Raw genomic sequence first — 25507 nt, 5'->3', positions numbered from 1 at the left:
AACTAGACCAAATTGATTTTTTATTTTTTCTATTTGGTTGATTTTTGTTTTTTAGTGATTTTTTTCTTGACTTTTTTTTTTCAGTTTCATCTTCAACATTTGGTTGATTTTCAATCGAGTTTCATAATTTGTTTACATTTGTTTTATATAGGTTTGTCATACTCTCAAATAAATATCTTGATATTTTATTGGTGTTTAATTTTATAAGTATCTATTTTTGTTATCATATAGTTAAGCAAAAAATATACATATTTTTTTAAAAAATTATTAAACCAAATAGAGCCCATAATCGTGAAACTCGAGTTGATCCAATGTTTCGTTATTTTATTTTTTAAAAAAATATATCATTTTAGATTTTTTTTTGTAAATCCAAACCACATCTTTATTAGTTATTCAAGTTGTTTTTGGACCTATCAAATTAATAAACTAATATCAAAGCAACTTTAAGATAATTTAATTTGAAGTATGAGCTAAAGAATAAGTCGAGTTGAGAGGTTTTGAGGTTGCCATGTTAATCTAAGTTTAATAATTGTCAAAAAGCTTTTCATATCCTACATATTCTTTTTTTTTTTATGTTAAAAAAAATTAATTTAGCCTGGAGTGAAATGCAGTTAAGTTATCTAGAACTTTAACTAAAAAAAAAAAAAAAAGATAGGACAACTTTTAATAGTAAGAAACTTTTTCTATAAAACAAAGTACCCTAAATTTACTCATTTCTTTTTCCTACTAATCCTGAAAAAAAAAGTTCGATTAAAAGGGTGCGTGTCACTTATGAATAATTTAACGAAAGCAATGATGTCCTAGTTCTTGATCTTATAGGTGAATTTGAACTTGCAATCTAATATCTTGCTTTATTCCTTCAAGAAGAAAATTAAGAATATAACTTGATTTTAGAGACTATCTAAACCATGATTGTTTGTAATTATCCTTTTATACACATATAATTTTTGTAAAAGTTAGAGCTCCTACAAATAATGAGCTTTATGACTATATTCAAGGGTAACAAAGATATTAACTAACCAATTAGTTTACTTGTTGTATTATGCCGTGAATCGAATTTTTTTTTTAATACAACAAAAAATGTTTAGATTATAAATAATTATTTTTTATTGTTATCAAACCTAACCAACAAATTATTCTTAGAATCTTTGGACTCAACTTGTTATCTAGCCCTGGTTTCAAATTAAATTAAATGAATCGAATCATTATTTTTAATACAACAAAAAACAATTTAAATCATAAATAATTATTTTGCATTATTATTAAACCTAAACAATAAGTCAATCTTGGAAACTTTCAAACTCAACTTGTTTTCTAACTCAAGTTTTAAATTAAATTAAGTGAGAGTTTCCTCTAACGTGATTTAGTTAATTTGATTAGTTTCAATAACAACATAATCATTTATAATAAATATTTGAGGATGAAATTGAAAAAAAAAAATTAATTTAATTTTTTATTTAATTTAAGCTTAAAATTAAATTGTGTGATAAATATTTTAACACGATAAATTAACTTTAATATTAAAAAACCACCTCAAATGATTGTTGAAAAAAAAAGTGAGATGAAATTTTTTTTTTTAAAAAAAGAAAAATTACTGACTTAAATAACTGAAACTGTTAAGCTCACAAAAGAAGGTATTAAAAAAAAAAAAAAAACAGGAAAGGAAAATCAACGTGGCAAGATCGAATAGGTTTGGATGAAAGCCACATGGAAACAAAGACATAACTCAGAAGCAGAAAATCCTCAGAAAACTCGAAGTCAAGCGAAGAAAGACGAAGAGGATTTTTGGTGAGATAGAGAGAGAGAGAGAGAGAGAGATGGTGTTGAGTGCAACAGTGATAGGAGCACTGTTAGGACTGGGTACCCAGATGTACTCCAATGCTCTCCGCAAACTCCCTTACATGCGCCGTATGTTTTTTTCAACACTCTTTTACCAACAAAATCACTAATCTTTTTTCTCTTCTTTCCATTTTATTCTTCAATTTTCTTTATGATTATTTTTTTTTGTTTATGTTAATAGATCCGTGGGAACATGCGGTGGGCATGGGATTAGGAGTTGTTTTTGTGAATCAATTGGTCAAATGGGATGCTCAGCTTGAACAAGACCTTGACAAGATGCTTCAAAAAGCTAAGGAAGCCAATGAGCGCCGCTACTTCGGTACTCTCTCCTTTTCCTATCTTGATCATATCTTCCTGCTTCACAATTTTTCTTTTCTGGGTTCGTATTGTTTTTCCTAATTTCTTCGTCATTTAGTTTGGGCCCTCGGTTTCTTCCTCTCAAGTTTGGGTTTTTTTTTCTAATGTTGTTGATAATTGGACGTATCAATTTGAGAAAACAAGTGTTTTTGTTATGATGGATGGAGTGCAGTGGAACTGTTCATATGAGTCAAAACCTGTTAATTGGCATTGCTGTGTTAGTAATTCACTAATCAGTGCTATAATAAAAATCACCAAATTGAAGGGCGAAGTTGGAAAGAAAAGATGTGCGTGTGTGTGTGGGTAGACGAGGGAGATAAGGAAAATTGTTTCTAAAGTGGATTTTTAGGGAAAGAGGAAACGTGTAAAATGAGAATGATAGAAATAGGAGAAAGTAGTGGACTAGTGGTTTTTGAGGAAAGAAAAAGGAAAAAATGGTGAGGTTGTTGTTACAACCTAAGATTTAAGAGTTGAAGTTTTTGTACTAGGAATGTACAAACATGATGGAGCTGGCAACATCTATAACAAGTCTGATTCATAGAAATGGCTTAGAGTCTGGGTTAGATGATGCTCCCACTGGAATTTAAACTCCTGTTGAACATCACCAAGTTTTTTGCTTTATGCACCATCCCCAAATCCAACCATACAAAACCTTGTTATCCCCTAGCAGGTGCATTATCAGTGATAAAGTTTATGTCTTCCAGGCTGTACTAGTTAGCTGATGGTTTAGCTGGACCTGTGTGAATTTTTGTTGTGTTGGACTGCTCCATCAACCTGATTAATAGCCCTGGCATTTCCTTTGAGCTAGTTTCTACCAAGAATTGAGCTGTGGATGTGATAAGTTGTTGTGAACATCTATGAGATGAAAAAGTACTGACAACTTAGTAAATGACCTTATCACGTGGATGTCTCTGTCAATTTCAAACTGCAATCATTCCTACGTCGGGTTATAGGAGGAGTGTGTGTTGTTAACTTATGGAAAGTTTAGAAATTTAGCATCGCAACCTCATAGGAGTGGCTATGTGCTTGTGTTGATTTAGAGTTTTCTAACGGGTTTTGCTTACATCCACTATAGGTGCATCAGACCTATCTATAGATACTCTAAAGGATACCCTAATTCCATTCCAGTGCGGATCTTAGTTAATAGAAAATGAGCGCATAATTCTGTAAGACCTATTCTCCAACATGCTGATCATCTTCAATGGTGGATTTATTCAAAGTCCAAAGTGGAAGCCAATTTCAGTCTTGGTTGTGAATTTTATGTTGATATCTTTTTCTATTGCCATGCAACATTCAAAACTGTTTGATAATATAAAGAAGAAAATAGGAATAAATGTAAAAGAAACTTTAAACACAAGATTTAAATGACCTAACCAACCCACCCTTTGGAATATTCTACTTTCATCCTGCTCTGTTAACATTGATCAATCAATTATTGAAATGAGAGATCTTCAAACATTAAATGACCTAATCCTTCGTTCCCATTTGTTATCAGTTCCTTTTCCATCATATCCTTTTTTGTGTTGCTCTTTACCATCAGTATCTTTTGACAGACAGACTCTGTTTTTTATAAGCAATAACAAAGTCTCACTTTAACATTCTTAATCAACAGATATTGAAATTTTTTGAACATATGACTTGGCTGCTTTCCGTGTTGTCAAAAGCAAAAGGAGCCCTAAGGTGTCAAGGCCGTCAAATGCCTGAATAAAACAAGGCGCTATGCTATAAATTCAAATAAATTATATGTATAGTATTATAATATGTAAATCACAAATATATATGTTAAAAATTAAGATTCTAAAATCAAAATGAAACTCAATATTTTAAAATAGTTGAAAAGGTTATACTATTCACCCTTAAAAACAAATTAAGACAATTTTAAAGAGCAAGTAGATTAAAATAGTGAAACTTAAAATGCTAAAGTTTGGAATAAAGTAAGTTAATTAAAAAAAAAGAATAAGCTAAAGTTTCACACAGTAAACACATCAAGAAAAAAAAATCAATTGTGAAGCTTGAAACTAAAGTTTCGGAAACAATAAACACGACAAGGAAAAAATCAATTATGAAGTTTGATGAGTGATGAACTTGAGATTTGAGAAAGTGTTCTTTTATTAAAAAAAGAGTAAAAATTTCAGCAACATAACACCATGGATATTTAAAGAGAGAGAGAAGAAGACAGGTAAAAAAGAAATAAGATGGAGAGAGAGAGACCACACAAGTGAAGAAGAAAGAAAAAGAAAAAAGAAAATAAATGAAGAAGAAACAAACAAAAAGATGTATTCTTTGGAAAAGCTTGGTTGTCAAATGTGCCTCCCAACTCTATTTTGATGGTCCTTTTCTTCTTTTTCAACCCTACTCTTTACTTTTACAACTATACTCTTGAATTATTATTGGTGGTGAATAGAAAGAATATGGGAAACATGTGAAAACATATATCAATTAAAAAAAATAACTTATGTTCTGACTAGGCACTCGCTTCAGTGCCTGGTGCTTACACTTCAAGCGAGCACCTAGGCAACACCTAGTTAAATTGCCTTGCTTGGAAAAATAAAGGGTGCTGGGTCTCACCTCGCCTAAAGCGCCTCTTGACATCTTTTACACTGGCTGCATTTGAGCATTATCTTTTACACTGCCTCTCGTCGCTGATCTTCCAGTGCAGCGCTTGTGCTCTCTCTGCATGGACCCACCCACACAAAATATCCCTGTAAAACATGAGTCAAACTTTGTTTTAATCAATTATAGTTTGTCTTTTGATTAAATTAAAGAAGCTTGAGACTGTAATTTTGTTCTGCTTCTAACAAATCTGAACAGCCCTTCGAAATAATTACATCCTGCCATTTGAGCAGTGGCGAAGCCAGGAGTCATTTTCAGCAGGCTCTTTTAAAATACTTAATCTTATACTTCATATTAAGGCATTGTATCAAGTATTTTTAAAATTATTTATTAGAATTGAGTGAATTCTCAAAATAGTAAAAAAAAGAAGTTAATCAAACTAAAAACATGACAATATTTTGGTCTATTTTAATTTCATGATTAATTGATAATTTCAACTCAAATAATATCATGTTAAAGTCCTTAAAAAATAAATAAAAACACCATTGCAAGGTAGGAATAAAATAAGTGTTAAATTAGGGAAATGATTTTAAATACAATTTTAATAAAGATACAAGAATAGTAAGAAAAAGTTGATTGTTTAAAGTTATGGAAACATTAAAGAGAATGAAAGAAATATTAGCTACTCGTTTTTAGGAAAGCATTTGAATTAACCAACATCTGACAACTTTTATTGCAACGGGGCTTTTATTTTTTATTTATTTTTTGATTTGGGGGGGGGGGGGGTTGTACTAGTGACGCCTCAATTCAACATCACCGATGCACTTGAAGGTGCAAATGCAGAAGCTAGAAGACACATAAGGTTCCTGCTTCCACCAGACCTATGGTCCTGCAAAGTGACTGCATGTCGTATCATTTTGAGAGGAGGAATTGTAAGAAGTGAGAAGCAACATGAGGTTAAATAGTTACTGATACTGTCTATCTGTTTTCCCTTATACCTGTAGGCCTTAAATCTGACCCTAAAAACACTTTCCCAACTGACCTTCATACATTAATATTAAAATTGGCCTTGTATTGGACTATTTTAGTGGGACATTGGGGTGGAAATTATCTTCCTTGTTTAGTGTTAAACAAATTCTGTGTTAGAGTTTGAAGCACAACGACAGGAATTGGTTTTTGCATCTCTAGGCATTTACTTCACTTTTCTAGCTCAGTTTGTAAATGCACCCACCTAAACATGTGTTGATGTGTACACGTTCTTATGACACGTTTTCCTTATATTGTACCATTATCGACAGAAGCAGCATGTAGTATCTTCCATTTGATCTCTTCTCCTATCCTGCCATTTATACTTGCTTTATTTGAAAAACCCTAGTTTTGGTTATGCAAGATTCCTATACCTCTTCCCCAATGTCTGACATTTTTCTTTCCAGTTCAGGTAAAATTTTCATTTGCTTCTGTGTCTGTCTTCAAGTATAATTATCTTCTTCACTGATCCAACTTTTCATTTCCTTTGCAGATGAAGATGATGATTAGAACCTGTTCCTGTCTTCTCCTGAAAATTGTGGTCTCAGAACTAATGTTCTTCAAAGGGCCGTATACACTTGGGTTTTTTTTTTTTTTTTAATCTTTTGATGCTGTGCTTGTAATCTTGTTATTTGTTTTTCTTGCTTTTGCTACAAATAAGATTTAGATGCTTTCATAATGTGGACAGGCTGGGGTTGGATCTTCAATAATACTTTGAAGCAATCTAGTGATTTTCTCCACTGGAAATATGATTATGTAATGGATTTTTGGGCCCTTCGTGATCATCGTTTGATCTAAAGTTTGAAATGAGTTAATCTTAGGATTTGCTTTGTATTGCCCTGTTGTGTTACTGTTGCTATGTTTTATTTTACGGTTGCTTCGGTCTATATAGGTGCTACACCACACTACCAAAGGTGCTATCATCAAAACAGCTTCCACCATGCTTTGGGGATCAGATTACATGCTTGTGGTTACAATAGTGAAAATACCATCAAGAAATGAAAATGACATCTTTTGAAGACTGACCTAGTTAGCACAAGATCTCAAAAAAGAAACAAAAAAGAAAAAGAAGGATGCTTAGCTTGATAATCGGCTTCGATCTTAAAAATAGATTTCATCAGTTATGAACAAGGATCATTATTCATCTTGTCAAAATCCACCATCCTATTCTTGTACAAATGTAGTAACTGATCACACGCCTGTCGGGATGAGGGCCTCTCTTGTGGAGTGGTTTTTGTGCATTGCAGTGCTATTTCAAGCAATTGATACGCTGCCGATTCTTCACAAGGCAAGAGTGGTTTCAAAGCAGGATCGATCAACTCTTCACGTCCACATCCACCTTGCATTTCCATATGTTTCTCCACCCATCTCACCATGTCCATATCGACACCAAAGCTTGCATCAGTTGGCATTTTTCCACTTACGAGCTCCATCAGCACGATACCCATGCTATAAACATCACTCTTCTCCGTTTCCTTGAGCGAGTATGCATACTCTGAAAATGCAAAAACTTATGTTAGGACATGTGGGGAATGATGAACTTAAAGAAGCATAATTCTACGCAGAAACTGCTATAATACCTGGAGCAATATAACCATAAGAGCCCGCAAACCATGAATGCGATTCTGTATTGGAGTCGTAATTCTCCTCTAGTGCCTTTGCCAGTCCAAAATCCCCTAAGTGCGCCTCCATAGTGGAATCAAGCAATATATTGCTAGATTTGATATCTCTATGAATGATCTTTGGTACACAGTCATGGTGGAGGTACTCCACTCCCTGGGCTAATCCCAAACCGATCTTTAACCTCGTCTCCCAGTCTAGGCTTTGCCTCTTCTTGATATTCAATGGTTGTTGATGCAGCCAATCCCACAAACTCCCATTCTCCATGTATTCATAAATCAAGAGATTACAACCCGCTCCTTCGCTGCTACAATACCCGATCAGCTTCACTAAATGCCTGTGCCTAATCCTGCCAAGTGTCTTCACTTCTCTTGTGAAGCTTTTATTAAGTAGAAACTCATCTTTCCACAGAATCTTCTTAACTGCTACAGTTTCTCCACTTTGAAACTCAGTCCTGTAGATTGTTCCAGACCCACCTGAGCCAATGATGAACTCGTCACTAAGATTGTTCGTTGCTGCCATAATGTCATCCCACCTGTAGTCTCTCTTGGCAGTACCCTTCCGAAAGAGTGGTTTGCGCTGAACTTGGGAAGAACTGGAAGAGTAAATGCATTTCACTTCACTCACCCTTCTGAGAAATTCTAGCCTGTGTTTGATGAAGAGAGCAAGTCCAAGTGCGAGCAGAGCAACGGCAGTTAAGGTTGTAATTGCTGAGATTACCACTACTGATGACTCACTTAGGCCTGAACGCTGACCTGACACAGAGCAGTGATCTAGAGGGCTTCCACAGAGCTGCAGGTTTCCTTCAAATGCCTCAGTTGGCCAGTGTGAGAATTGCTCGCCTAATTTGCCTTGGAGATTATTGAAGGAAAGATTAAGCTTGCCAAGACTGCTCATGTCACCAACTTCAGGAGGGACTGCTCCAACTAGCTGATTGTGAGACAGATCAAGAGCTTCAAGTTTAGACAATTTTCCAATAGAAGATGGAATTTGACCGCTGAGATTGTTGTAGCCAAGGTCCAAAATGCTTTGCAGATTCTGGAGTTGCCCGAGTTCAAAAGGTATTTCACCACTGAAGCTGTTATGCGAGAGCTGAAGTTCATACAGGTTGCTCAGCTTACCTAGGGCCGCAGGGATTGATCCTGATAATTGGTTTTGTTCGAGCTTGAGAACATTGAGAGATTCCAGCTTACCAACCTCAACAGGAAGAGTTCCATTCAGCAAATTACCATCAAGAGAAAGCACCAACAGTTTAGAACAATTGAACAGCTCCGGAGGAAGAGACCCGGAAAATTGATTGGAGGAGAGCTTGAGCTCCCCTAACTGTGGCAAATTTCCTAGCGATGACGGCAAAGGACCAGAAAGAAGGTTGTTGTTGAGATCAATGTGTGTCAAGTTCTTGCACAGCATAAGCTGTGGGGGTATTGGCCCTGTGAGCAAATTCCCTGACAGGTCTAACAGCGACAATTCACGAATTTTACCAAGCGTCCAAGGGACATTGCCAGTAAACTGGTTGTTCCCTAATCTAAGCCTTTCAAGAGAAGGCGAATTTCCTAACTGGGCAGGAATCTCATTGGCAAATGAATTGCTTGTAACATCAAAAGAAAGAAAAGAACTCGAGCTACATAACGCGGCAATGCTACCATTGAATCTGTTTTTAGACAGATTTATTCTGGTCAGATGCCGTAAATTGGTAAGCGAATAAGGAAGATTACCTTCAAGGGAATTGTTGTAAAGCATGAGCTGCTCAAGAGCCTGGAGAAATCCAAAAGTAACAGGAATGCCACCAGATAGGCCATTGTCTGCCAAGTCTAGAATAGTCAGTTGATGACAGTTACCCAAAGCGGCGGGAACATGACCACCAAGCTCATTTTGCCTCAAATGAAGCAAATTCAGTCCCTTCAGCCTCCCAATAGTAACAGGAATCTCTCCACTGAAATGATTTCCAAAGAAATCAATCATTTTCAAGTTTGAACAATTGCCAAGCTCCATAGGAATCTCCCCAGATAACTGATTCTCATAAAGATACAAGACTTCAAGATTTCCAAGCATTCCAATCTCCTTGGGAAGATTGCCTTGTAAACTGTTGTGATACAATGCAAGTTCCTTCAGGTTGCTTAAGTTTGCTATCAAAGGAGATATTGAACCCACCAAGCTGTTGTTGTGGAGATAGAGATGAGTCAATTGAATCGACTCGTAAATTTCATTGGGAATTGATCCATTAAGGTTGTTGGTTGACAAATCAAGCTGCATCAGAGATGGACATAGTCTTAATTCTATCGGAATTGGGCCAGAAAGTTGCGTCTCTGACAGAAACAGGCTCTCCAAATTGGTATTGTTTGTACATAGGCTTCTTGGTATGACACCAGAAAGATTGTTATTTGACAAAACCATGTAAACAAGCTGATTCATGCTGCCAAACTCCTCTGGAACGCCTCCGGTGAGCATGTTCATTGACAAATCAAGATTCTGAAGATTACTCATTTTTGCTAGTGACTTTGGGATTGGGCCTTGAAGCTGGTTCCCCATGAAATTCAGGTAGACGAGTTGACTCAGTTCACCAAGTTGACTCGGTATTTCACCGGAGAGACTGTTGTTTGCCAGGTTTAGTGTTTGGAGATTTTGAAGACGGCCCAATGCTCCAGGGATTGATCCATTAAGATTGTTGGCAGCTGCAGTGAAGACGGTGAGGCTTGAACAATTCCCTAGCTCGGCAGGAATCGGTCCTTCAAGTTGGTTCTGCTGTAAAATCAAGCTCTGGACCTGGCTGAGCTGTCCAAGCTGGAGTGGTATTGGACCTGTGAGACTGCAGGAGGCCAAACCAAGAGTGACCAAGTTGACAAGATTACCAAATGAAGCAGGAATAGGTCCACTGAGTCCATTATCACCGATTCTCAGGACTTGGAGACTCTTGAGGGAACCGAGTTGAGTTGGGATGGGACCAGTGAGTTGGTTAGAGAACAAAAGCAAAGATTCCAACGAAGAGAGGTTTGAGAGAGTAGCTGGAATGGGACCCGTGAGGCTGTTAGAAGAAAGATCAAGTTGGAGCAGGTTTCGTAGACTACCGAGTGAGGGTGATATTGAGCCACTAAGTGATGAGTCAGATAAGTTTAGACTCACAACTTGCACTGAGCCATCAACTGAGTTCAAGCCACATGTAACTCCGGTCCATGTACAGAAGTTCGGGTTGCTTTCATTCCAATCAAGCAAAACTTTTTCCGGGTCTCCCTCAAATGATTTCTTCACCTCCAAAAGACTAGACAGCTCTTGGTTTTGACACAGAACAAAACCAAATGAAAAGCAAAATAAAAGAGCAGCAAAAAGCAACAGCACTCGTTTTGGCACCGCCATAATAATTTTTTATCACAAGATACAAGTTCAGAAAATGGTTTATAACAACATATAAACGGAAGGTGAATTCATGCTGGGTCTATTGCATGAAATGGTAGGTGGTGGTCATATTGCCATTAAAGACAGAGAGCACAGGTCTGTGTTGGTGTAGGTGGGTGCTCTTGGGGCAAGGGAAGACGCGTAGTTTGAGCAAAGAAGGCAGCAGCAGCCATGTGAGGGAGCTTCATGCATGGCTCTTGAATTGCAAAGCAGATGGGCAGTGTATTGATGGCTGAGCAGTGTTGGAAAGGTTGGCAGTGTCTTTTAAGAAGCCTTAAAATGGGTGACAAGAAGAGATAAGAAACCGTGATGAGCGAGAGAGCAGGATTTTGTCAGTCCAGGGCAACAAATGCCATAAATGACCGCCAAGCTGCTACAACTGGAACTGTGCTATTTATTAGAGTATGTTATAGGCAGTCTTAAATGAAGGGATATAGCTAGATTCATAAGGTCAAACTTGGTCAGAGAAAGAACATGAAAGTATGAGCATAAAAGGTCCCATAAATGAGAGCAAATACAAGAGAAGTCAAAGAATAATACTAAATAATTAATAAAATAGTTGTGATTGATTAAGAAGAGGGCATCATATATTGTTTTTAAACGATTCAAGAATGAAGAAAGGCTTGGACCATGGGTCGGAATATGTTGATGCTGGATAATAAAAAATTATTAAAATATCATCATTTAAAAGATAAAGTTAATCAAGTTTCTAACGCTTCGTGACCAGGTCAATTTAAAATTAATTTTTTTTAACACACAGCATATACAGGAGATGCATCAACTCCGTACAATCATGAGTTTAAAAAAATCAAAATAATATTATTTAAAAAATAAATCATCAAGTTTTAATAAATTATGAATTAATATGCTTGGTTCAACGAGTAAATTTCATGTTGATTTTTTAGATACACAATCCAAACTTAAAGATGAAACAACCAAGTTCAAACTAGAGTTTCAAAAATATCAAAACAACATTATTCAAAAAAAAAAAATTATTGAGTTTTTAATTAGATTATAAATTAACTTGATTGGTCGATTAGGTTAATTTCAAATCAATTTTTTTTGACACACAGATCGACCAAGTCCAACCTCAACATTCCAGGCTGGATTTAATAACAGTGGAGAGGGAAACAAAATAATGTAATGTAACGCTGGTAGGTTTTGATTGAGTAAGAAAAGATATGGGATTACATGGAGGTAGATACAGTGGTTACATGACCAACAAGGGGATGGGATATTCGTGGGTTTGCTAGTTTTCTTGTTGTAGTGTGTTAGCTCTGAAATACTGAGAAAGTGAGCTGTTGGATTGCTACTACTATTTCCCTTTTGTTTAGTTACAAGGCATCATCAATTTGTACTTTGAAGCTCTACAAAGTCAACGGATTCCCCGCATGAACTTGTCATTCGTAAGAAACACAACTTCCAAATCGCACCTTACCAGCGTATATATTACAAGTTTGATATTTTGGCTCAAAAGTATTGCAGATTACCTAATCTGAAAACCACGTCTACAGAATATAATGCTGCCGTTGCGATTTACAGGTTATTAATGGGTTGAGCTACCAAACCCTAGTGTCGTTTTGTGGCCTTTAAATTTGGATTGGTTGCATGTATGTAACCCTGTTGCCCACTCCAAAATGCCCTACTGAACTGTTTCCCCACTCAAATTATGCAAATTGGGTGTTGAGATGCTTTCAGGAGCAATCAATTACGTATTTTATTGTTTCTTATACTCTTCTTTTAATTTGTTTTGTGCAAGCAAACAAATCCATTTCCAACCTGCTTCAGCTAAACCATTATTGTGGCACAAAACCTTTATCCATTTCCCTGCATTCGGTGTGGGAAGATTGACTCTATAATATTTTGATCATCCAAAGCTCATCTCAAGTGAGAATAAAAACGTTATTATATAACCATCTAATCTAGGAGGTGTTCAGTGATGAGAGTTTAGGATTAAGAAATTTATCTTTTTTATTATTTTAGATTTGAGCCCTGTAATTGCTTATATGATGGCCATTGGAGATTTACATGGTCGTTAATTTCAGGACCTGGAAAATTAGTCGAGGTATACACAAACTGATCTAAATATCACATTAATTAAAAAAAAAAAAAACATTGTTAGAAACAAGTAAAAATAAAGGCATCCCAAGTTCACAGAATCTTAGGATCCATGAAAAAAGGCAAATAAAAAAAGAAAAAAAAAGAGGATATTTGTTCCCTTCATGCGAAGTATCTAATAATTATTTCGTGGGTAATTAAGTTTCTATGATCAAATTAATCCCCAGAGATCATACTGTATGTGTAATTCAACATAGCCCCGATTATTTCTTTGCAAAGGCACGTACATATGTATCTGGTTTAAGATTTTGAAGCGTCGCAAATGGTGTCTTGTTCATTGATCAGAGGGTACATCCTATCAGTGATATGCAATTGTTTTAAATTGGAAACAATAATACTGATGATGTAATTACCATTGACTAATTAAAATGGAACAAAAGAAGGAGAATCTGGTTAATATATACTAACGTTGTCTGGTAGATCAGATAGAATTTTCTATTATTTCATTATAGTCCTTGTTCTATAATTCCAGAACGTACTGGCCACTTCATACAGATTAAAGGATAGAGACAACAGGAGCAAGAAAAAAGGATTACCCTTGAAATGATTTGATAATATTTTTTGGCAAACAATACATTTTTTCTTCGTCGATTGTGACCATTAACATACACAGTTAATATAGCTTGTGGTAGATGTAGGGATACATGAGAAATTATATATATATATATATTTAAAAAAATAAAGCAATTAATAAATCTTTTTTTTTTTGTTAAATAAATAAAGTCAAGAGTTGTTGAGTCTAGAAAGTCAAGCCTAGCTCCTGGCCAACCCATACAAATCCCTCGTGTGGGCCTTTAATTTTTTTTTTTTTAGTTAATGAAGTAGACGACATTGTTTGCTTAACTGATGCATTGTCTATAAGTGCCTAGAATTCGGTCAATGGTGTGTCCAGAAAAATAAGGATATTTTTCTATTTAAAAACTTATTTTTAATCTATTTTTTACCTAAAACACCTAAAAATTATCTTGAGAACCTTGTTAAACCAAGACATGACTTTCAAAAACACAAAAAAAACCTCTCCAGACCCAAATTCAGATCTTAGATTTGTTTTTAGGTGTTTTTCAGAGTAAAGAAAAACCTAATATTAACTTCCATTATTATATGGAACATTTGACATAAAAATAAATTATTTTAGAGGTCGAAATCTTCTCTATCTAAGTTAGAATCTAGCAATCTTCTCTTTCTCATCCACCTAAAAAAAGATTAAAAAAATAATAATAAAGTTTGGCATCAAAATATATATTTAACAATTATATGGACTAGTTACCTCAGAGCTTTAAAAAATAAGAGACTAAAATGAATTTTGAAAAAGTATTGTTATTTATTTTACTTATAATTTTTCACTTAAGTTCTTTGTCTTTCAATTAACCCTCACCCTCTAAAAAATATGTAATTAGACTTAAATTCGAGTTCAAAATGGTTCAATTATATATAAAAAAATGTTTAGGAATTAAATTTAAAATTTTCAAAAAAAATTTCCACCCTAAAGCAAAACAATAGTCTTACTATGTAATTCACATAATAAATAATAAAACACTGAGCTTTTATAATTTTATATACAATAATGTAAGATCGATCATGTGTTTATCATTTTGTACCTCCTACATACCCGAGTAAAGTACCAATGAGTGTGAGTTTAGCATTACTTAGAGATTGAGCTTAGTGGATATAATTTAACCCGTTTTATTTAACTAGAAAAAAAAATGATGATACACGCATACATATATATATAAATTGATTAAGTCTTAATTAAAGATAGAAAAAAAAAAACTAAACAAACATGCAATAATCAAGCCTCAATGTTTGCATACTCTATTGCCACCACCAATCAAATTTCAGACCATGCGTTGAATTCGTATGCCTAATGACTAAGTAAACTTATTAATATCATGATCTAGCTATATTATAGAGATAATTTTGTAAAAAATATTACATCATTATACTTTTAATTTAGTTGTGGAATGCAACTTTTAGCTATAAAATAATGTCTTAATCGTTACTAAAAAAATATAAGTGTCTTTCACCTGGTTACACGCACCAATTATTTTTATTTTTAAAATCTCTTATATATTGATTAAAATATCAAATTACTTCCCAAATAAATTTAATTATAATTAAAAAAATAAAAATGAAAATATAGAAAAACCCTTAGATGCAATTTAATTAATTTTTGGCTTTTAAAAATAATGCAATCATTTCTAATAACAATTTTATTAATTTTTTACAGAGAAAAGAAATCATCATTTTATAGTTTTAAATCACAGTAAATAAATCTATATCTCACACCGAAAGTCTGATCAGTTTTTTTAAGTTTTTGTTAACAGACACTAGTTTATTTATAAATAACTGAGAATGCTTCTCGGCTCTCTGCTCTTCTTATTCCCCTCCTCGTCTCCATCACCTCCTGAAAGGTCGTATAATTCTCAATTAGTATTATATAAATTAATTAATTAACACTGCCTAAACTATTCCATGTCTCTATCTGATCGTTGCCCGAGACAAGTTGGTACTCGAAATAGCTTTCTGATGATAGTTGTGGATAAACATTAATTAATATTCAAATTATTTCTTGATCATTGTTGAGAATACGACAGCTGTTATTCTCAAGAATCACAGGATTATGCTGTTGTGGTATTTGATGATTACGAGCTCAATCACATAATATATTGTATTTTTTGTAGGTAATTAAACACCAAACAAATTAAATTCCTTAATTAAAGCGTGGAGTGTATAAAATAAGATAAAATAAAATATATTATAGTATAGTATTATTTGCCTTATGTTATATTTTACCAGAATCATATCACATGTGGCAAGCGGAGAATTGATTAAGTTCAAATTGATCAAACACAGGATGCTACGTCCAAGAGAATGAGACAAATGTATTTCTTATAAAAAAGTCCTAAACATCGCAGTCCTTCCTAATGTATTTCTTCTAGGGTTCTACTAATTACAGCAATATTTATTATCTCATGATTATCACATTTTGCATCTATCAAATGAATGAGTTGCGGATCACTTGAAATTAAGTAATCTCAACTTTCTAAGTTAAAATGAATTTTGAAAGTATTTTTTTATATGAAAAGTCACTGAATTCATGTTTATTTAAGTGATTTTTGATGATTTTGCGTTCTCATATTAAAACCGTTTAAAACATATAAAATTAAAATTATTTTTAAATTATAACTTTTGAAAAAGAAAAGGCACGACACTCGAAATCTTTTAGAAAATATTTTATTTTTTGTTATTTGATTATGATAATAAATCTTTTTGGTGCTTGGCATATATAAAAAAATATGTTTTAAAAAGAAAACAACAATAATTAATTAGTACTGGTGGAGTCTATGGTTTATTAACAAAACTATTTTTTAAAAAAATATTTTTATCTTTTAAGAACCGTGAGTTATTTTCTATTGTTTTAAGTTTATTTTTCCTTTTAATATAAAACATTTCATATTGGTCAAGTTTTCCTAAATAAATAAAATATGAGAATTGAGAAAAATATTTTATATGAAATCACTGTAGCCTGAGGAGAAACAAATATTAATTTGTTGAAAAGTTCTATACCACTTGTTAAAAAAGAATAGACAGACAAATATTTAATCTTCTTAACAATTATTGATATATTGGTTACAAGACTTTTATATTTATAGAAAGATTACGAGCTTAAACTATTATGATTCAATAAAGATTCTAATTAACTAGTTAAATAAATATTCTAAAATGAAATTTTATTTTATCAAGGATTCCTATTTATACTATAATTTCTTAATATCTCAACAATCTTTAAATTGATGTTCTTAAATACTCAGCTTAGCAATGAAAGACTCTCCTCTAAACAAGATCTTCTTGAGTGCAATATTCCAAGCATCACAAATGACTTTAATATGAAGGACTTGGTGAATATATCAACGGCTTTTTCTTCACTTTTATAATAAATGATCTCATTTGTTCCGTCATTTATGAGATCTCTTGAAATATCAAATCAATTTGTTTTGTTCTACCATGTAGAATTAGATTTTTAGAAATTCTAATTGTTGATTTGTTGTCACACAAAAAATACCATTTGTCTTTGTCTCTTAATATTGGAGACAAGCTGCACAGTATTAGTTATTAGGATAAGAGGGAAGAGAACTTGTTAGTAATTCATGCATTTTACATTGATCTCTGGGCAGTTATGAGAAATCATGTTTTTAAGGAATAAAATCTAACAATTGATATAAATACCTAACATGATATTTATCAATCACACGTTTAATTAAAGCAGAAGAAGAGGAAACTTCCCGGAAGGTCAATCCCATATAGTTCAGGTCTTGTCACGGGCCATTTATCAAAAGGGTCGCTATCCCACGGACAGGGATGCATTGATCTTTGAATTTTAAAGGTAATTTCAGACCAAATTTCCAAAGAAAACATCCATATTGTCAAAACTGAATGACTAGAATAACTAGTCTAAACGTACAGCATGCGTGCGTGCGTGTGTGTGTGTGTGTGTGTATATATATTATCTTGTCCAGTTCGTTAGTACAATCTAATTTCCGACTTAAAGCTCACGCGACCCTTGGCTTAGACCTTGGAGCTGTTGGTCCCCAGAACTGATCGATCTGTTCGCTTGGATTTCGAAGTTCACATGATGGGTGGCCTCCCATTCTTCGAAACCCTTGAAAGTCACAAGGACTCGTCCAATGCTAGACCCAACCTTATTATCAGACAAGATTTCCACTGAGAGCAATTCGGTTTGGTTTGTTAACACGGGCTTGTAACTTGAAATTGTTATAACTATGACGTCACTATCACAACTCTTCGCGGTGTCACGTTCACACAGCTAGTTTTAGAGGACTTTCTCGTACTTGTCATGCTAATTAAAGACAAAGATTTCGGATCAAGTTAACTCAAGCTAAAGTAGGGCTCGACGAGCTGGTCAGTCTACTTAAAGGTTGGGATCGCTTGATTAGGTCGACGGCTTCTTTTTTGTTCAATGATTGAAGTTGAAAATTGAAAGAATTGAAAGTTGCCGTTTGGAGAAGTGAAATTTAAGAGAAGATTAGGAAAGTTCAGTTAGAAGGAGGATCAATCATGGCAACAAAAGAAAACGATAAAGGGACCCAAGTGTGTGTTTATTCTTGAAGTACAAGTTCAAATAGTGAAAAACTAGGGGTCAGGCTTTTTTTTTTTTCCACGGAAAATAATGTTTAGTTATTGAAAATGTGTTATAAAAAAATATATTTATGATTCAGGTCATTGAATCTCAGTAGGTCATTGAATCAACTGAAATTAATAAGCTGGTTTTAATTCAATTAGACAAAAAAAAATTGATAATAGATAAATTCACAATTCATTAATATATAGGAGAACAAAACGGTTAATAACACCAATATAAAATTAAGTTGACATATCAACAAAAAAAAAAGAGGATCAAGCAATAATTTTCAAGAAAAAAAAACATATAAAATGATAGTATGTTGTGTGGGATAAGTTTAAATAGTAAAAAAATTAGAGGAAAAAACTCAAATTTTTCTCTAACTTTGTTTCCAAACTGAAAATTTGTGACCATATTATTCATTCATTTTTAATTGGATCCCCCAACAAAGAACTCTCCGATGGTTTCTTGAAAGTTTAGAAATTCCTCAAATTGAGTTCTTTTATATATTCATGAATGTTTTCTGTTTAAAGTACAAATGACAACTGCTTTATGAAAAAACTCAACAATTTCATTTTAAAACTTTTGACCATTTCAGGTGAGATATCAAATTGGGAAAATTTAGAACTTTGAAAAATTTATTAAAAAATTTGAGGGGCAATATTGAAAATTTTAGACTGTGGTTTCCGCATGATATAAACTTTTTTGTGGTAAGGACCACATTGTATCTTTGGAGGAAAATGTGCACTATTAGCGAGGCTTTTCGCACAAAAAAAATGAAACTTAACTTAATATAATTGAAATTAGATTGTCATGAAATTAAACATGTATTGTAAGTGAAAATTGATGAGAGTGTCGATGGTGATTTTCGTAAATGTTTTTCTCTTTTTTCTATGGAGAATCGAAACGGAATGAGAATGAGCCAACGGTTTGGATCATTTGGGCAAGGGGTGGGGGAATAATGAAAAACAAAATGATAGCATTAGCTTGTAATTTTCAAACTAGATGAACGAAATTAACAGTGTTTTCTTTTACTTATGCTCTTGTCCTTTAATTTAATCTTTTTTTTTTTATATTACTTCTTCTTCTTCTTCTTCTTCTTCTCATGATAGAATCATCTTCGATATTGCTGGCTGGGGGGAGTCATTGCATCTCAGACGGGGTGCAGCCGAAACAACACAAGCATCTACAGTTGGACGGGGCCTGAACCACCGCTCTGTGATGGGTCTAGTATAAAACCAACCCGTACATTAATGACAGGCCATTGGCCCAAGTAGAATAATAAAATCGTTCAAAAAAAAGTCAATTATTTTTATTATGGCACCCCTCCACTACCAGCTTTGGCGTAGGGATACAGGCAGGCAACAATGCAAGCATTTTGAAGTCCATCGTTTTTTTTAAGAAAAAAAATGAAAGCGACCGAGTTTCTGAACTCTACATTCTAGCAAGTCATCTCTTATTTGAGGGGGTGCCTCTCACGTAGTTTCCTACCTAACGAATAAAATATTCCATGATCATTCTGAAGAATACCAGCATACATTCTATATAAATTAGGAGTTTTATGCATGACACCCAATAAGTTCAAGTTTCTATCTTCTCTTCCTAAAGTAGTGTGCTTAACCCAAAAAAGAAAAGAAAAAAAGAAGAAGAAGGAATGAAGTGCTCTATTTCCTTTGGTTTTCTCCTCATCCTTGTTCTTCCCTTGATTTTAGCCTCAGCCCAGGACGGAAAATATGAACGCGCGGCCTACCATGATAATTACGAGGGAGCAGTCCAGAAAGATCAAGATCATGAGGGTCAATACCAAGATCAAGAAAAGGGACCAGCTAAGTATGATAAAAATTATGAAAAAGAAAGAATGCCAGCACAGAATGATCAAAATTACGACCAGGAAGATGATCATGCACCTTCAATGGAGATCTCAACATTGCTGGATAACTTGCCTTCAGATGATCTGCTATCTTTTGGATACTATAGCAAGAGCTGTCCTAAAGCTGAATCCATCATTAATAAACACGTGACCAAGTGGGTTGAAGAGGACCGAACCCTTGCTGCGAGTCTCCTGAGGTTGCACTTCCATGACTGTGCCGTGCATGTAAGAATCCCTTCAAACTGTTTCCTTTGTTTGTACATTTATTTTGTTTAACTATATTTACAGTATCTGTTATTTGAATATCATATCCCTCGGTCTTGCACCCCTGTACAATACTCGTACCCAAATCCGAGCAACATATGTAGTTACAAGTGATTTTAATTAAACCCTACCTTTCCTCAATGGCATAAAATTAATTGCTTATTTATTTATCGTTCTTTACAGGGTTGTGATGGCTCCATTCTGTTGAACCATGAGGGAAGTGAGAGAACAGCAGAGGCAAGCAAGTCTCTTAGGGGGTTTGAAGTAATCGATGCTATCAAAGCTGAGATGGAGAAGGAGTGCCCAAGAACGGTGTCGTGCGCTGACATTCTTACCGCAGCCTCTAGAGACGCCACCGTTCTTCTTGGCGGTCCATACTGGGACGTGCCCTATGGAAGGAAAGATGGGAAAGTTTCTAATGACAAGGATGCTGAATTGGTGCCAATGGGCAGGGAAAACATCACTACCCTGATTGAATTCTACCAGTCTAATGGTTTGAATGTCCTTGATTTGGTGGTTCTCTCAGGTGAATTAATAGCATTATTATCAGTGTTTAATTAAGAACTTGAGAGCCAAATGTGGATATGGATCTATACTAAATGTAGTTGATGCTCTGTTTTGTGTTTGACAGGGGCACATACAATTGGCAGGGCTACATGCGGTTCACTACAATACAGGCTGTACAACTATGCAGGAACAGGCAGACAAGATGAATCCCTTGATTATAGGTACGCGAACTTCTTGAAAAGAAAATGCAGATGGGCCTCTGAGTACGTTGATCTAGATGCTACAACCCCACGGACTTTTGACAATGTTTACTACAAGAATCTTCAAGACAAGAAGGGACTTCTGCACACAGATCAATCGCTATATTCTGATTCAAGGACTTCTCCCATTGTTGATGTGTTGGCTGATGCGCCTTCCGATTTCTTCAACCACCAGTTTGCAGTGTCGATGACAAAGCTCGGCAATATTCTAGTCCCTGCAGTTCAAGACGGGGGTGAAATTCGAACCAAATGCTACTCGGTCAATTCTAATTATTGAAAGACTTTGTTTGTGTAATGTAATTGTTTTCTGAGTTTAATTTGTTCGTAATTTCCATGTTTTGTATTTTTTTTTAATTGATTCTGTCTTCCTGTTTATCAGCCGTGTATAAAAAATGAGAATGTTATTCAACAAATTAACCAATCTATATGTCAAAAATAGTTTTGACCGTCTATGTTTAACCTTAATTTCCAACAGCTAGCGAATCGCAAAGTGATTTTGCTTTTATCTAAAGCATTCCATGATGTTTTCACGTGTCTGATTCGGTCAGTGAGGTTTTACACAACAACAAAGACGAACGAAGAGATCAAGGATTAAGTATACCTTAAACAAGACTAAATAGAATTTAAATTGGAATCCATAATAAAGTTTATGATATTACTAATTAAATATCCTGTGAAATTGGTTAATATGACTAGAAAATTTTGAAATGAAATACATGATTCAAAACATGAAAAAAAAAAAAAAACTAATTTACTCCCAAACAAATTGATAATGCAAATTGAACCATCTAAAGATACTATTTCCTCCCAAAACTTAGCCCCCTCCTTGCGAACATGGAGGACAAAATAATTAGTGTATTGTAGCAATTCACGGTATACTGAGTTTTGCTACATAATATTGATGAGATTTAACTTTTTTAATTATTTTTTATGGAGATTTAAACTTGATTTTTTTTATTTAAAAAAGTATTGGATACATAAGAACTTATCAAGTCTACCTTCCTTCTTTTTTTTTGGTTAATATTACTCAAACTTGGATATAGGAATTGATTATGAAAACATATTTAAGTGTCGAGTTTGTCAAATTTAAATTTTTTAAATATTAGGATACAAAGTAAAAATATTAGAATTCGAGATATGGATGGGAGGAAATTTTATAATAAATATTATGAGCATGAATTTTATTTTAAAAAAAAATACAATTAAGGGAGAGATTTTTGCTTATTGTTATATATCCAATAGTTCAAATGAGATCAAGTCTGTTTTTTATTAATTACTTTTTATTTTATTAGTTATTATTATTTTCTATTTAGTTTAATAAAATATTTTTTATAGCAATTTTATTTTTTTCCATTTAGTTTAGGAAAAGAAGTATTGACATTAGTAATTTTATTTTTCTAATTTGTTTATAATGGCTTTCTAGCTTATTTAATGAGTTGTAAACTTTAAAAAGTAAATACAATTTCCCATTCGGACGGGCTCTGCAGATTGTTTCAAAACGCTCCCAAAATGCCATAAGATCGCCATCATCACGCGGTAAACAAAAAAAAAACCGAAACCCCTCTCATCGTCAAGCCCAAAAAAACATTATTTATCTAGCTGGCTAGCTATCACTACTCTGCATATTTTCACCGTCATTAGAACAGGAAATTGATAAAGCCATCCACTTATCCCCATCACCCTCAAGACATTGCTAAAGCAGTCCACCACCCTTTTTTCCTTCTTTTTATATATTCTTTTAGCTCGAATCCTCTCTCTCTCTCTCTCTCTCTCTCTCATTTGAAATATTCATATTACAAGTCTTTCTTCACAAGACACAAATCCTCTCTTTCCTCGCTATATATATTTCAAGCTCTTTCAAGCTTGATTCTCACCTTTGCCAACCCTTTGTTTGACTGGACATATATATATATATATATATATATAGATGTTAAAATCACTTAACCTTCTGTGATTCTTTATGGTTCATATATATTAATCCATTTTTTTGCATGGCTAGTGATGTAGGATCTCCCTATCTCGCTTCTTTAACCATCTTATTTTTCCTTCTTATCATGTTCCACACCACCATGGCCAACAAAGACCATGGATTCCTACTTGGTACCGCAAGGGATGGAGGATATTTCAAGAAAAGCCGCATGGAATTTTCTACTACGAGACCTGACATGGGCAATGCAAAGACAGTTTCAAAGGCTAATGTTATCCACATTCCTCCACGGAGTAGTAGAAGGAGAGGCCGGTTTCGAGCTCATAGATCTCCATTACCATGGCAAGAAGGAATTTTCAGTGCTAGCGCCCATGAAGTTCCTAGTGGTCCAAATCCCCTTTCCAATAGGTGAAAGGAGATTGAAGTACCAGAGTACTCAAGCTCAACTTTCTTTAATTATGTCTTAGTTTGTGTTTGTTTCTTCTTTTTTTTATACAGTTAATTAGGTTTTCTTGTTATATTGTTATATATATATATATATATATATATATATAAAAACAATGTGAGATCACTACAGTTTATTCTTATAATTATTGGTTTCTCAAACAGTTCCTATCCACCAATCATTCAACCATGAGATATCTGTAAATGATGATAATGATATCTGGGGATTTCTTTTGATGTTGAATGCTCATGATTATGCCACGCTTCCTCTTTTGTTTGCTTCTCTCAATTATTGCTGCCAATTGCCCTTGGTTTTACTAATTACTGGCCCCTTTTATTAATTTATCTCCCAAGAAAGAAAAAAAAATCCATCCGAATCATATAATTTATTCGGTCATCAGTACCACTTGACCAAAAAGATTACAGAAAAATTAATGAGTGGGTACGTAATTCAGTTGTATATGTAATATTTGAATACTCACAGTCTACAACTGAAGTAATATTGGAATGGAATAAGGTATCATTAAGGAACTCCCATGTAAGGTAACCATTCCAAATCCTTCGAATTTTTTATTTGGATTTATATATCCTTCAAAAATAAAAAAAAAAGTATTAGTAGTTACTCCCTAAAGTTCACTTTGAAGAGCGAGATAGATAAATTATAAAATAAAAAATAAAATCATAAGGGATATAATTCAACTAATCAGGTTCTAGGTTTATTGTTTAGAAGTCACAAGTTTCGAGTCCACAAATCTTAGAGCTACTGGAGTCTTACATAATCATTAGCTTTATAGCTCATGGGATTAGTCGAGATACGCGTAAGCTAACCCGGACATCCATGTTAATAATAATAATAATAAAAATCAAATCCAATACCCACTAAAAATAATAAGAATATTTGCATGTAAGCTAAAAACCATTTTTTATTCTCTTTTTATGTTTATTTTTAAAAAATTAAATATAAGTAGTTATTCTTGCATAATCTAAGATTTTTCGAATGAAAAAGAAGAAGTACAAATTAGTAGAGTTAGTTAAGAGAGACTTGTAATTTCATAAGTAAGTGAAAGGGATCACCATTTCCACTTTTGATTCAATATGAAATATATTTATGTATGTTCAGAATTATATTTATGTGCATTTCAAAAATATATTTAACTTGAAAAATATTAAATTGATATTTTTTTAGTAATTTTTGATAATTTTAATATACTGATATTAAAAATAAAAAATATTTTTAAAAATATCATAAATCACTGATATAAAAAACATGAGAGGTGGAATGAGAGACATAATGATTAAAAAAAATGTGTGGGTTTGGGCTTTTGTTTAGGACGAGACTAAATACAATTATGAAAGGGCAAAGAAAGCCCAAAATACCATAGTTTTGCGTGTAAAGCTGGCGTGAAGGGACCCTTTTCTTTCCTCATTTCACCTTCCCAAAATATCCCTGCTTCTCTCCTGTTTACCACATTTACTGCCACTTTGTCTGTTTTTGCATGCAGTTGTTTTAGAATGATAAATGATTGTTTTTTAAAATTTTTTTATTTTAAAATATATTATAATAGTATTTTTTTATTTTTTAAAAAAATTATTTTTAATATATATTAAAATAATCTAAAAATATAAAAAACATATTAATTTAAAATAAATAAATAAATAATAAAAAATTTTTTTAAAAACACTTTTGCAATCATCAGAAGTGTAAAACACTGACTTAGATGCATGAATCACCATAAAAGGGTCCTCTCTGTCCATATGTGCCTCAACCATGTCTTCATCCTCTTGTTGGCTACCTCCACTTGTATGTTTTTTAATGCAAGGAACTGCCTGCATTAATTTGTCCCAGGTAAACTTAGACAGGAAACAAGCATGAATTTAATTCGAACTTTGAGAAATGTATTTTGAAACGATCGATCAAGTACTTATTCTTTATGATGACCAGCGTAAAAACTTGCACTGCCAAAAAGATAAAAAGGAAGTCCAATGCCTGGCCAAACAGAGAGAAAAGGGAATCTAGCTAGCTATCTATTGTTCAAGGATTTTTTACTTTTTAAGTTCATGACGTTTTGAATGATCACATATTCCTTTGTGGAACGCAAGCATTCGTGCATCGAGTGGGTTCGAAATCATCCCATTAAGATTACGAGTTAAGATTTTACTGTAGATTATAATATAATGTTTTCTTTTTTCTT

General features: G+C 33.6%; 3 protein-coding genes across 5 annotated transcripts; 2 read left to right on the top strand and 1 right to left on the bottom strand.

The window, feature by feature from the left end:
- The first annotated feature begins 1713 nt into the window (after positions 1–1713).
- Positions 1714–6611, top strand: LOC118054357 (uncharacterized). 3 transcript variants are annotated; one of them, XM_073408279.1, is made up of 3 exons: positions 1714–1908; positions 2021–2158; positions 6183–6611. In XM_073408279.1, exons 1-3 carry the CDS (start codon positions 1818–1820, stop codon positions 6242–6244), a joined length of 291 nt encoding a protein of 96 aa, XP_073264380.1. In that variant the 5' UTR covers positions 1714–1817; the 3' UTR covers positions 6245–6611. The 3 variants fall into 3 exon arrangements, with proteins under 3 accessions (XP_073264380.1, XP_073264381.1, XP_034921800.1); XM_073408280.1 differs by having other exon boundaries at positions 1715–1908; positions 6188–6611; XM_035065909.2 differs by having other exon boundaries at positions 1720–1908; positions 6269–6611.
- On the bottom strand, positions 6272–11421 carry LOC118054356 (uncharacterized). Its single transcript, XM_035065908.2, has 2 exons — positions 7356–11421; positions 6272–7270 (listed from the first exon to the last, which is right to left on the bottom strand). The coding sequence occupies exons 1-2, from the start codon at positions 10744–10746 to the stop codon at positions 6897–6899; spliced, it is 3765 nt and encodes a 1254-aa protein (XP_034921799.1). The 5' UTR covers positions 10747–11421; the 3' UTR covers positions 6272–6896.
- An 8219-nt stretch (positions 11422–19640) lies between these two features.
- On the top strand, positions 19641–21365 carry LOC118054355 (peroxidase 7). Its single transcript, XM_035065907.2, has 3 exons — positions 19641–20138; positions 20361–20703; positions 20809–21365. Exons 1-3 carry the CDS (start codon positions 19698–19700, stop codon positions 21219–21221), a joined length of 1197 nt encoding a protein of 398 aa, XP_034921798.1. The 5' UTR covers positions 19641–19697; the 3' UTR covers positions 21222–21365.
- The last annotated feature ends 4142 nt before the right edge of the window (positions 21366–25507 follow it).

This window comes from Populus alba, chromosome 3 (genome assembly GCF_005239225.2).
Source record: "Populus alba chromosome 3, ASM523922v2, whole genome shotgun sequence".
Classification (NCBI taxonomy): domain Eukaryota; kingdom Viridiplantae; phylum Streptophyta; class Magnoliopsida; order Malpighiales; family Salicaceae; genus Populus; species Populus alba.
This window is presented reverse-complemented; position numbering and strand designations above follow the sequence as displayed.

Bases quoted from the DNA above. Each gene is read 5' to 3' on its own strand.
- LOC118054356 (XM_035065908.2), bottom strand. From the start codon at position 10,746: ATGGCGGTGCCAAAACGAGTGCTGTTGCTTTTTGCTGCTCTTTTATTT. The intron at 7,271-7,355 runs GTATTATAGCAG...TTGCATTTTCAG, and splicing joins TTATGGTTATATTGCTCCAG to AGTATGCATACTCGCTCAAG.
- LOC118054357 (XM_073408279.1), top strand. From the start codon at position 1,818: ATGGTGTTGAGTGCAACAGTGATAGGAGCACTGTTAGGACTGGGTACC. The intron at 1,909-2,020 runs GTATGTTTTTTT...TTATGTTAATAG, and splicing joins CAAACTCCCTTACATGCGCC to ATCCGTGGGAACATGCGGTG. The intron at 2,159-6,182 runs GTACTCTCTCCT...TTTTCTTTCCAG, and splicing joins CAATGAGCGCCGCTACTTCG to TTCAGGTAAAATTTTCATTT.
- LOC118054355 (XM_035065907.2), top strand. From the start codon at position 19,698: ATGAAGTGCTCTATTTCCTTTGGTTTTCTCCTCATCCTTGTTCTTCCC. The intron at 20,139-20,360 runs GTAAGAATCCCT...CGTTCTTTACAG, and splicing joins TCCATGACTGTGCCGTGCAT to GGTTGTGATGGCTCCATTCT. The intron at 20,704-20,808 runs GTGAATTAATAG...TGTGTTTGACAG, and splicing joins TGATTTGGTGGTTCTCTCAG to GGGCACATACAATTGGCAGG.